This window comes from Erythrolamprus reginae, chromosome 2, assembly GCF_031021105.1.
Source record: "Erythrolamprus reginae isolate rEryReg1 chromosome 2, rEryReg1.hap1, whole genome shotgun sequence".
NCBI lineage: Eukaryota > Metazoa > Chordata > Lepidosauria > Squamata > Dipsadidae > Erythrolamprus > Erythrolamprus reginae.
The window spans coordinates 36,246,887-36,260,410 of NC_091951.1; the positions used below are offsets into that span (position 1 = coordinate 36,246,887).

General features: G+C 39.5%; 1 protein-coding gene across 1 annotated transcript; it reads right to left on the minus strand.

Annotated features, from left to right (window-relative positions):
• Nucleotides 1-6,432: 6,432 nt before the first annotated feature.
• On the minus strand, nt 6,433-13,190 carry LOC139159363 (vomeronasal type-2 receptor 26-like). The gene is made up of 4 exons (XM_070736683.1): nt 13,084-13,190; nt 12,410-12,623; nt 9,563-9,689; nt 6,433-7,343 (listed from the first exon to the last, which is right to left on the minus strand). The coding sequence occupies exons 1-4, from the start codon at nt 13,188-13,190 to the stop codon at nt 6,433-6,435; spliced, it is 1,359 nt and encodes a 452-aa protein (XP_070592784.1).
• Between the last annotated feature and the right edge of the window lie 334 nt (nt 13,191-13,524).

The window sequence follows — 13,524 nt, forward strand, 5'->3', positions numbered from 1 at the left end:
ATTACATCAATGAATCCAGGTGTTACCCCACTAACTCACCAAGAAGTTTCAACACAGCTTGCAGCTTCTGAGCCAGCATTCCACACCCACCCATCAATATTTATAGAGGGAAGGCAGCTCAGGTCATGCTATGTTCATCCTAGCACAAGGCCAAAAACACCAGCCTGAAGATGACAAGTGGGATCTCGTCGAAACATCACCAGGGATCTCTGAAACTTATACAGGAAGAAACCCGAATATGCCAAGATCTTCATACCTGTACCCATGAAAATCTACAAAAACAAATATATATGTGCTTCTGGCATACACACATGCACACACATACACAGTGTGTGTGAGAGAGAGGGGGGGGAGAGAGAAAATTGATGTCAGAACAAAGTAATAATTATTTGAAGGCCTGGTGGAAATATGCTATTTCATATGTCCTTTACATACAATGGCATTGTACAGTGTGTATTCTTTTTGGACTATTGGAAGATTTTGCAAAATGAAATTATTTTCACTTTCAATATTCATTCGTACCTGTGGGATCTTGTAGATGCCCAGCATGGCTGAAATGGAATTAAAGAGTTCAGAATTCATCCCTTCAAGAATTGCCAGCAAGTTCTCTTGTTTTCCACATCTATAGTTTGGAACATTGTCTTGCCCTCTAGACAGCAAGGCCATCATAACATCATGTGTTATCCTCGCATTGAAATAGTTCTCATAGAGGCTATAGCCCAGGGTGATGTTTGGTAACAGCTTTTGATTCTGGTTGATCTCATGAACGGTGAAAAAGAAAGGTAGGATGTGCCCGAAACTCATCATCTCTATGCTGCAAGTTAAAAGATTTCAGTTGGACTTCATCTTCCAGTTTCTGGCGTGTGCATGCGCACTGACCAACTGGTCTTTGTTTGCCCATGCTCCTCTTCTGGTTTCTGGTGCTCTTGCATGCATGAAGACCAGCTAGCTGGTGCACCAGAACCTGGAAAGGCAATGGGAGAGATATCTCGCGTACCTGGAGATATGGCTCTGCATGCCCCCATTTCATTACCCAGTGCCAAAAAGGTTCACCAACCCTGTCATATAATAATATTAACCGTATACGGTATAAAGCCTGGGAGAAATGATTCACTTGGGTAGAGCAAAAAAAGACTCCAAAAACTTGATTGAACAACAAAAGAACTTACTATTTAAATTTCCATTTCTACAACCTCATCAAATATAAAGATCTAATAGTAGGACAGAATTTTCTATTTACGATGTTGAAACCATACACAAGTGACTCACTAGATATCAACAATGGGATAAAACTTCCTATATAAATCAATGACCACAAAAATATCAGTAATTAACAGAAATATAACAAGTCTATAATGGCTGTGATATATGATAGCCAACAAAGAAAAGAGGTTGACTTGTTTCTGTTGTACATATGTACAGTTTCTTTCTCTTTTTCTTTCTTCTTTTCTTTCTCTTTTCTTCTTCCTCTCTTTCCTCTTCTCTTCTTTAACTCTTCTTTACTTTTTCTTTTTTATTTTATTAATGCGTTGTACTGTTCTCTCCTTTCTATTTAATTAAGATGTTAACTACTTATAATGATAGAGGTTCAATGCAAAAACTATATATTTGTACTTGTTTTTATATTCCTCAAGCTCTAATTTCTCTTTTGTGACACATATACATATTGTGGTGTTGTTCTTTCTTAAATAAAGAAATTAAAATAAAAAATAATATTAACCATATGCTAGAAATGGATTTTTCTTGGAAACAGATTAAATGAATGCTGCTAAAATTAATTCCTCTTTAAATCAGAATGCTTTCACAATCTTTAGATATACCACAGCCACTTGCTGAGGTTCCTGACACGGTATTTGGATTTTTTAAAATCCTTTTTAATGGATAAAAAGTAAGTGTGTTTATTTATTTACTCGAATTTATAAGCCCCCCTTCTCCAGTGGACTCAGGGTGGCATACAGAAGAAATACAAAATCTTAAAACCCCAAACATTAAAAGAAATCCATTCATCCAAAATTCATCCAATACCAGTAACATACTACTGGTCAGAGCAGAGTGTTAATACTCAATGGTTCCAGGTCTGCTGGCAAAAGCGTGTTTTTAAATAGGAAGAGAGTGCACCTGCCACAGAAAGCAAAATTTCACTCTCAACTTTTGAGAGGCCAAGTTGCACAGAAGCCACCTTATGAAAGAAAGCATTTGAGGGGAAAATGATAGATAGATAGATAGATAGATAGATAGATAGATAGATAGATAGATAGATAGATGGATGGATGGATGGATGGATGGATGGATGGATGGATGGATGGATGGATATAGATAGATAGATAGATAGATAGATAGATAGATAGATAGATAGATAGATAGATAGATAGATAGATAGATGATAGATAGATAGATAGATAGAGACAGACAGACAGACAGACAGCAAGCAAGCAAGCAAGCAAGCAAGCAAACAAACAAACAAACAAACATTGAAGAGAATGGGAATGTAAAATGGCACAGAACCTCACTTCTTTACCTTCAACTAAAAGGGGATCTAGGGATTATCTATGGCTTCACAGAAGACTATTTTGTGAAGAGTCTACACCTTAAGCATAAACTTTTTCCTTGAAGCAAATGAAGAGAGTGAATGTGATTGAGACCAGGTATTGGAAAATGGGAGCCATCCATATTAAAAAGAAGGAAAGATAAAATTAATCACCAGGGTTAAGAGCATTTCAGGAGTTACCTACGAAATCTGTTCCTTGGAGGTTGAAAGAAAATGTATGATTGAAATACAGTACTAGATGTAGATATGATTCCACTAATCAGGAAGTCTCCTGGTTTGTAGTAATTGAAATATTCTTTCTCTTTTCGCACACTCAGTGGGCATTTGGTCAACATTGTGCCACAGGGAAAGAGGGACACCAGAAGAAACAGCATCAGCAGTATTTCAGATATCATGTTGGAGATTTTCTGTAGTTCCCTGAGACAAGCACTGCTGTCTTTGGTCTCAGAGCTTTCTAAGGAAAAGCATAGTTCTCTGTGCCAAAGAACACAGATCCACTGTGAGATGAAGTGAAGTCTGACACATTAAAAGAGCAGCATTACGTTAGTGGTTTGCGCAATCCTGACTTCAAAATTCCTATCATATGCTCTCCATCATCCTTGAAGTCCTGTTGAACCAGATCTTCAAATCTTTTATCAGAGTTATTAAATATTAATAAAATCTATTGATGAGAGTTAGTTAGTATTGATCCATAGGTTTCAAAATGATCAGGAGGAGTCCCTAGAAAGAAAAAGAAATAATTATAATTTTGATAATTGTAGGGATCACAGTTGACTCTCCTGATGACTTTATTTACTTGTATGCATTGGGAAGGGGAGGGAAACTCATGACTCATTGGCATAATTCTTATTTAACCATCATGAAAATAACAGTTCAGGAAATGCTTTATTTCCTTTACTGAAAAAACCTATTTTTGAAATACTAAAGTTGCAATTTTTTTATTTTTTATTTTACTAATAGGGAGGTGAAATGGGATCAATAATGTCACTTTCCTCCCCGGGACATCTAACAATAATAATAATAAGAAAAAAAGTCCTACCTGTAATTGTGAAGTCTGTACAGATACATGACACAGTACCATAGAACCTTTACACAATATTAAATACTGAATGAAGAATCCAGGAACCAAATTCATTCTCTATTAGGCACCCATTCCAAATGTGTTCATTTTGCTATTTATTCCAGTATCTTATGGAATTGGCTGTTTTCCTTTCCCTTATGGATCAGGTCCTCCATAGTATCATCTCTTCCTCTAGGCCAGGGATGTAAAACTCTTGTTGTCATGTGACGTATTGTGCCTTTCACCACTTCACTAAAATGGCATGGCCAGCAGGCAGTGAAGAGCTACCAAAATTTTTACTAGCACACTGTGGGCATGGCTTATGCAGAACTCCCTGCATTTTCTTTCAACATCTTTCAGTGCAAATTGGGTGCTCTGGGATGGAACTCCATTTTCACTACCCCACTGCATTACACACACCCCATCCGGGTAGTAGCCCACCCTTGCCAACAGGTGACTCACCTGGCCCATGGATCGCAAGTTTGACATCCCTACTCTAGGCTAAAATAGAAGGATGAACTGTCCTAAAAAGTGTTACCTGTGAACATCAAGGTCAAATTTATTCATTTCACATATGGCACATCATACATACATATATACATACACATATATATCTATGTCTATGTACCCACACACACATTATAGGGATCATACACACACACACACACACACACACACACACACACGTATGCATCATAGGACTGTGTTGGCTGAATTGTGCTGTCTAACTCCCCTAGAAATCTAGAAACTAACAACCTACTCTCTAGCAAACAATTTGGTTTCAGAAAAAAATTATCTTGTTACCTGCAACTCCTTCGCTGCAAAAACATATGGACTACACATCTCGATCAGGGCAAATCAATAGATGTAATTTACATTGACTTCAGTAAAGCCTTTGACTCAGTGGTTCATGACAAACTACTTCTAAAACTAATGTTATTGTTTTTTAGGTGCTGATTTATCCTCTTTTTGAGTAGAGTCTCCATCATTTTAACTACAACTGATGTCAAGCTAACTGGCCTGTAGTTACCAGTTTCTTCTCTACTGCCCTTCTTGTGGATAGGAACAACACTGGCCATTCTCCAATCCTCAGGAACATCTCCTGTTAACAGGGATTGGTTAAACAAATCAGTCAGGGGGGGGGGTAGCAATGACAGATCTGAGTTCTTTAAGAACTCTGGGGTGGATGCCATCTGGACCCATTGCCTTATTTATCTTTAATCGTTCAAGTTCTTCTAAGACATTGGCTTCTAATAGACAGTTATATCTTTGTATACTACCAATATGGACTTGACATAATAAACAAACAAACCTTTTTCTATCTGGCAACTGTAACTCATCAGGGACTAATACCTAAGTAGGTGTTCACAATTTTATTTTTCACTAGGTGTTAATGGATTCATTGCTTCATTATCTTTTCCAGGATCTATGACCGGTGAAGGGCTACCAAAAATTTTACTACCACACTGTGGGTGTGGCTTATGCAGAATGCCCTGCATTTTCTTTCAACTTTCAGTGGAAATTGAGTGCTCTGGGATAGTATTCCATTTTTGCTACCACACTGCGTCCCACCCCCCACACACCCCCGCCGTCCAGGCAGCAGCCCACCTGTGTCTATGACTATGTGTCTATGATAGTGGCTATGACACTGGGAAATATATATTTGTCTTGTTGCAGCTCTTTTAATTTAGTCAGGATTTCACTGTGCATGCACACCCACTTCATGTGCATGCAATTGTGTGCAGCAGAAGCAAAATAAAAAATGGTGGTGCCCACAGAGACATTGACATAACCTGCCCTGTGACGTCATTGCTGAACTACTAACAGTTCTAAAGAACCAGTTAGAACTGGTAGAAACCCACCTCTGATTCAAATGGTCAATTTGAATATATTTAAAGGGCAGTTGGAGAAAAGGGCTGCAGAGTTCAATGACCATGCTGGCAAAAAACAAGAGACCTCTTAAGCATAAACTGTCTTTTTTTACATAAAGTGCCTTAGGCTAGTTATCTTATTCCAGAATATAATACAATATTACATATGCACATTTATGGTTGCAAGCTAGGCCAAATTATTTTAAGATGGGTGGCAATAACCATCTTTTAAAATAAAAAGTAATTAAAAGAAATAAACTAATGTCCTAGAGAAATGAGAATCATACAGTATCAACTTGTGCTAATCAGAAACAGACACACAGCACAAGAAGCCAGACTCTGAACAGGATAAGATAGGGCAAAATGAAATAATTCCATGATGGTAAAGAAGTGAGACAAGCAGCATTACACTGTTCTTATTTATTCATGCTCTTTACTGAAAGGATATTAAAAGAATTTGGATTAGAAGAAACTTCTACATTGGTTGAACAAATATCAATAACCTCCTCCATGCTACTACACTCCATCACCCCCAAATCAACTATCAGATTGGCCCAGTTAATCTGGGGAAAATAAGTGGTGGCATAAAATAAATCATTGCCCAGGCAGAGGAAGAAAACATCAACCCATAACATTAAGATATGAAAAGAAAGAAAACTAAACACATCAAAACTTCATAAAGATTACCAAACAATTGTATCTTCTAAACATTAGATAAATCTAAGGTGTTTCTATAATGCTCTCTAATATATTTAAATTTTCCTTTTAATAATTTTTTAAAAATGACCTCTTATACATCTCTAGTATATCTTATTACATTACTCAGAAATGAGACTTCATATGAGAGAAAGAGGTTTTAAAATCTATAAAACAAATAAATCTATAACAAAGCTTTTACTTCCAACTATCCTATTTTATCTTAAAAATAATTTGGGTAACAAATAATTTGAAAATCAAGGTCCCTCATTGTTTTTTGTTATTAGATGGCCCTTAGTGTTCATGTCAGGTCTCAGAATAATAATGTAACATTTGGGGAGAAAAATACACCCCAGTAAACCAACGCTGGAGGCCAGGATGGAAAAGATCTGCACAGCCACCATGTATTTCCCTTTGGTGCTCAAGTAGGTGGGGACAAAGGAGATCCAAACACTGCAGAAAACCAGCATGCTGAAAGTGATCCACTTGGCTTCATTGAAAGCCCCTGGAAGCTTGCGGGCCAGGAAAGCCACAAAGAAGCAGATGGCAGCCAAAAAACCTATGTAGCCAAGGGCAGTGTAGAACATAATGACTGAACCTTCGTTACATTGCAGGAGGATCTCTTTTGGTTGAGAATGTAAGTCACAATGTGGAAATGGGGGAGAGATTCCCAACCATGTAAGGCAGATGCCAACCTGAACTCCAGAACAGGACAAGACAATGGAGTTGGCCAGACTTTTCCCCAACCATTTTCTCATCCTGCTGCCTGGTTTTGTGGCCAAAAATGCTACCACCACCATGATTGTCTTGGCCAGCAAGGAAGAGACAGCAACTGAGAAAACCACACTGAAGGTGATTTGTTGAAGAAGGCAAGTCACTTTATGGGGCTGACCAATGAATAGAAGGGAGGTCAAAAAGGAAAGCAGGAGAGAGACCAGGAGAATGTAGGTGAGATCCCGGTTGTTGGCTTTGACTATGGGGGTTTCTCGGTATTTAATGAAGATTCCCAGAACTAAGGCAGTGATTAGAGACAAAAATAACGCTGCAATAGCCAGCATAAGACCTAAAATTTCTTTGTAGGACAAGAAATCTGTGACTTTGGGGACACACTGATCTCGCTTCTTGTTGGAATGTTGTTCATCTGGACACTTTTCACAATGTGCTGCATCTGTAAAACATGAATTGCCTTTTATCTACTGATTCAGTAACATTTTACATCTCATGACCAACTGACTAGAGTCAGGGTGTAGATTCACTGTCTAGTGAAGGTGTTCTTTGCTTCTTTATTGCATTTTTTAAAAACATAAAAATATATTTGCCATTAGAATAATGAACTTTAGAGGGAAATGATTTACATTGGATATTGACAATTGAATAACACATAAAGATATTATTGAACATGAATTAAATAGAAAATGATTATAGAAAAACATTGCCACCATCCCTTCTTCTTTATTTACCAAGCAAAAAACTATCTCTCCAGAAACCATGTTCCAAAGTTCTAAATTCTCTGTGTCATGTGTGGTATGGATGGAAGCCATTCTTGTTACTTCTGACGTATTTACTTTTATATATTTTAAATTTTACCATTGTGGCAAATTCTCTAATTACACCTTCCAATGTGACAATCACTGACAAAATGTGTTGTTCCAATTCTGTATCCGATTTGTAGAATTATACTTCAAAAATATTTGGGGTTTCAATTCTATGTTTGTTTAATTTTTTTGTGAATTTTCTAATGCATTAAATTCTCAGAATTCTTATCATACAGTTGATTATTTGTTCCATCTCCATGTCTTATTTCAAAATTTATTTATATATGCCTCCTAATGGTTGACCTTGGATTTATATACATGTTTCAAATTCTGGCATCTCTCTAGCTTTTACCATCTTTTTCAATATTACTTTTTACTGTTTCACCATGGTAAAACCCTACTTTTTTGGAATAACTTTATTCTATTTTAATTTATTAGATTTGTATGCCACCCCTCTCCGAAGACTCGGGCGGCTCATAACAACAACACAATATACAAAGTACAAATCCAATATAAGTTTAAAAAAGAATTTAAAACCCATAAATATTAAAAACGATCATTACTACACAATCACACCATTCTCATATATTATAGTCAAAAAAGTTGGTGGTGGGGAAAAAGATAGTTATTCCCCCCTTGCCTGGCGACATAGATAGGTCTTCAACATTTTGTGGAAGGCGGGAAGAGTGGGGGGCAATTCGAATCTCTGGGGGGAGTTGATTCCAGAAGGCTCATCCCCTGGGTCCAGCCAAACGGCGTTGTTTAGTCAATGGGACCCGGAGAAGACCAACTATGTGGGACCTGATTGGCTGCTGGGATTCATGTGGCAGAAGGCGGTCCCGGAGGTATTTTGGTCCGATGTCATGTAGGGCTTTATAGGTCATTACCAACACTTTGAATTGTGACTGGAAACTGATCGGCAACCAGTGCAGACTGCGGAGTGTTGGTGAAATGTGGGCAGATCTTGAAAGCCCCATGATAGCTCTCGTGGCCGCATTCTGTACGATCTGAAGTTTCAAAGAAAGTCCCATGTAGAGAGTGTTGCAGTAGTCGAACCTCGAGGTGATGAGGGTGTGAGTGACTGTGAGCAGTGACTCTCGGTCCAAATAGGGCTGCAACTGGTGCACCAGACAAACCTAGGCAAACGCCCTCCTCACCACAGCTGAAAGATGGTGCTCTAGTGTTAGCTGTGGATTGCGGAGGATGGCCAAGTTGCAAACCCTCTCTGAGGGGGTCAGTAATCCCCCCCCAGGGTAATGGACGGACAGATGGAAATGTCCTTGGGAGGCAAAACCCACAGCCACTCTGTCTTGTCAGAGTTGAGTTTGAGTCTTTTGACACCCACCCATCCAGACCCCAACAGCATCCAGGCACTGACACATCACTTGCACTGCTTCACTGACTGGACATGGGGTGGAGATGTACAGTTGGGTATTATCAGTGTATTGATGATACCTCATCCCATGCCCTTGGATGATCTCACCCAGTGGTTTCATGTATATATTAAATTGCAGGGGGGAGAGGACCGACCCCTGAGGCACCCCACAAGGGAGAGACCTAGAGGTCGACCTCTGACTCCCCACTAATACCGACTGCAACCGACCAGAGAGATAGGAGGAGAACCACTGCAGTACAGTGCCTCCCACTCCCAACCCCTCCAGCCGGCACTGAAGGTTACCATGGTCGATGGTATCGAAAGCTTCTGAAAGGTCAAGAAGCACCAGGACAGAGGACAAGCCCCTGTCCCGGGCCTGCCAGAGATCATCCATCAGCACGACCAAAGCAGTTTCCGTGCTGTATTTGTCTCTAGAACAGAAGGCTGTTGTATCTTTTTTATCCTTGAACCACCTACCTTCCTGCATAGAGATTGTTCCTTCCGTGCATGGAGAACAGTAATAGCAGCACACCGGTTCTCCTTCTTTTGTGAGCTTGGTGTGTCCTGGGAGGCAACTTTTTGTACACCTAGAAAAAGGGGCCTTCTAAACAGAATGAAAATTATGGAAACGTATGGTTTGGGAATTCATTTTAAAAGTGGAAGACAATGCAAAGATGAGTTCATGAACTCAGAAGTTACTTTTAAGACCTTTTCTCAAACATAATGAAAATATTTGTGTTTGGGTGATTTCTGCAGCATATGATCTCAAAGTCCTTTCAAAATGCAGCAAAGATTCTCCTGTCAAAACATTTGTATGCTTCTGTTTGCAGACCATGAAATGGTATGGATATAGTATACTTAGATCTCAGCAAGATACTTAGCAAAGTAGACCACAACCTACTTCTTGTACGCTTAAAACTGTGAGATAGACAGCATCATCAGTTGATGGATTTGTCTGATCAACCACACTCAACAAGTAGTACAAGTAATGATGCAACATTTACATGGAAAAAAGTAAGCAGTGGGGTTTCATAAGGTTCCATCTAAGGCCCGGTACTCTTCAATACCTTTATAAATGACTTAGATCAGGGAGTAGAAGGGAAACTCATCAAATTTGCAGATGACACTAAACTGGCAGTAATAGCCAACACTTCAAAAGACAAGCTCAGCATCCAAAAGGACCTTGGGCAGGCTTGAACAATGAACCCTATCCAACAAAATAAAATTTAATGTGAAGATAATCAAGGTTTTACATCTGGTCACCAAATTACAAAAAAGATGTTGTGATTTTGGAAAAATGCAGAGAAGAGCAATTAAGAAGATTAAAAGTCTGGAGACTAAAACATATGAAGAACAGTTTGCAGGATTTGGGTTTGGCTAGTCTAAAGAAAAGAAGGATCAGGGGGGACTTGATAACACTATTCCAGTGTTTGTTTGTTTGTTTGTTTGTTTGTTTGTTTGTTTGACTTCTATGCTGCGCAGTCCCGAAGGACTCAGGGCAGCTTACAATATAAAAATACAATACAATAAAAAAGAAGAAATAGAAAGTCAAATAAGGAAAATCTAAAACTTTAAACCGCAATTTAAAAAACCCATAACTCAATCAATCCAGGTAAGTATAATTGGCCATGACAGATGTAAGTTTCATGGCTCCCCAGGTCTTTGTGGCCTTTCAGAATGCCAGTAGGGTGGGAGCAGTATGGACATGGGGGGAGAGTTGGTTTCATAGAGCTGAGGTGGCCACAGAGAAGGCCTTCCCCCATAGTCCTGCCAACCTGGATTACTTAGTTGACAGAAGGAGGCCAACCCTGTGTGATAACCAATACCTTGAATTGTGATCGGAGACTAATGGGTAGCCAGTGCAGCTCATGGAGCATAGGTGTTATATGGGTGTACCGAGGTACACCCATGATGTCACGCGTGGCTACATTCTGGATTTGAGGGGCTGCTAGATAGAAGAGGTGGTCAAATTATTTTCTAAAGCACCAGAGGGCAGGTCAAGAAACAATGGATGAAAACTAATCAAGGAGAGAAGCAACCTGAAATTAAAGAAAAAACTTCCTAATAGTGAGAACAATTAATGGAAGAGGCTGTCTTCAGAAACGGATGCTTCATCAAAAAAAAAAAATAAGAAGAGACTGACAGCCACATGTTTGAATGGTATAGGGCTGTGATGACAAACCTATAGCATGCAGAGGTGGCACGCAGAACCCTCTTTGTGGGCACATGCGCCATTGCCATCTGGTCTTTTGGTTTCTGTCATGTGCATGCATGCTGGCCAACTGGTCTTGTGTCAGAAACCTGAAGACCAGTTGGCTGGTGCATCATTGCCTGGTCTTTGAGTTTCCGGTCTTTGGATTTCCAGTGTATTCCTGTACGCTGGCCACCTGGTCTTCAGCTTTCCGGCACTCTGGAATGCATGCACATTCTGGTTTGGGCGCTCATTGCCAAAAAGGGTCACCATCACTAATATAGGGTCTCTCACTTAAGCAGGAAATTAGACTGGAAGAAACTCCAGCTCTATTCTGAATTTGCAATTTGAACAAGCACTGAAAAAGATCCAACAGAATAAATATGTGTAGTTCAAGGTTGAAATGTGGAGTCCTTGGTGTACTTTGATATGGTTGTTTCCTTGCAGACATTTCATTATCGGACTAGATAACATAATCTTTGGCACATGATGCTATCATCAGTGCACTGAGAATGCTATCAACCTGGATAATAAAATATATGTAAGCAATCATGCTGATAGAGCTCCAAGGACTGTACTGAGCTACCTGCCCTGAGATAAGTTCCTCAGGATCCAAGGGTTTTGTATGGTTCCTTGGCTTCATTACAAGGAACAAGCATCATTGGACTAGCCAAAATACTAACCTAGAACAATGCTAGCATTTCCACAGTTAGCGATCCAGGAGACATCTAGGAGAAATAATAGCAGTGATGAAATCCATTTTTTAAAACTACTGGTTCTATGCGTGTGGCTTGGTGGGCATAGTGTGCCCTGGTGGGCTTGGCAGAGGAAGGATACTGCAAAATCCCCATTGGCTCCCCACTTTGGGGCCAGCCAGACTTGGCATTTGCCAGTTCTTCAAACAACTCAAAATTCAACTACCAGTTCTCTGAAATATTCAAAATTTCCACTACTGGCACTCCAGAACCTGTCAGAACCTGCTGGATTTCACCCCTGAACAATAGCATCTCCTTCCACCAGTTTTTTTTTCATTAGCATAGAGACTGCATCAAAGTGGGAAGACTGATACAAAAGCAGATGGATACATAGGAATGGACAAATAATAACATCCACATACAGGCAGATCTGGTTACCTGGTTAAAAGAAGTTGGCCATATGATGACACTCTCATCAATAGAGAACTTGATCTCTGAAGACACTTCTTCTTTTTTAATATTCCCTATTTTCACCCCAGCCGAAGACTTGTTAGGAAACACTGCCCAGTCCATGATATCAAAGTCAGCAACAGGGATTCCAGCCTCATCCAAATAAACATCATCCACAGAAAGATTGTAAACCTGGAAGTTTCTAAGAAAAGGATGGAGCTGAAAAGACACGGAGAATCACACTTGCCATGTATACATTCTCTTCTGAGCCCCGTCAGAAGAGGATATTCAGCTCTGTGCCTCTGTCTGTCTGCGACAGAAAGATCATTTTCTTTCTCACTCTTTTCTTCCCTCCTTCTCTAAATCTCCCTTTCCCTCACCCACTCTCTCCCATTCTTTTTGTCTCTTTCTCTCTCATACATAAACACGTATACATATTTTTTTTCTGTTCATTATTTTTGCCTGCTCTGTTTTATGAAATTTTTAATTTAATGAACCCATAATCCCTTGAAGTGTGGACAGGGGCAGGCTGCCCACAGTACGCCTAGGATCACCTTTCCAGTAGAAGCAAATAACATCACTGAAATGCACCTGGACATGCGTCATTGTGTGCGATTTTGCACAGGTGCAGAAAGCATAATTTCACTCGATCCCACACTCACATTCCAGAGCTGCAGAGCTGCACCCAATTAGGCATTCTGCAGCTGCCAACCTCTGAATCAGAATGAGGACTGAGCCTGTCAATCATTTGTGAAACTCCATATGCCATCTTAGAAACATAGAAGACTGACGGCAGAAAAAGACCTCATGGTCCATCTAGTCTGCCCTTATACTATTTCCTGTATTTTATCTTACAATGGATATATGTTTATCCCAGGCATGTTTAAATTCAGTTACTTTGGATTTACCAACCATGTCTGCTGGAAGTTTGTTCCAAGGATCTATTACTCTTTCAGTGAAATAATATTTTCTCACATTGCTTTTGATCTTTCCCCCAACTAACTTCAGATTGTGTCTCCTTGTTCTTGTGTTCACTTTCCTATTAAAAACACTTCCCTCCTGAAACTTATTTAACCCTTTAACATATTTAAATGTTTTTATCA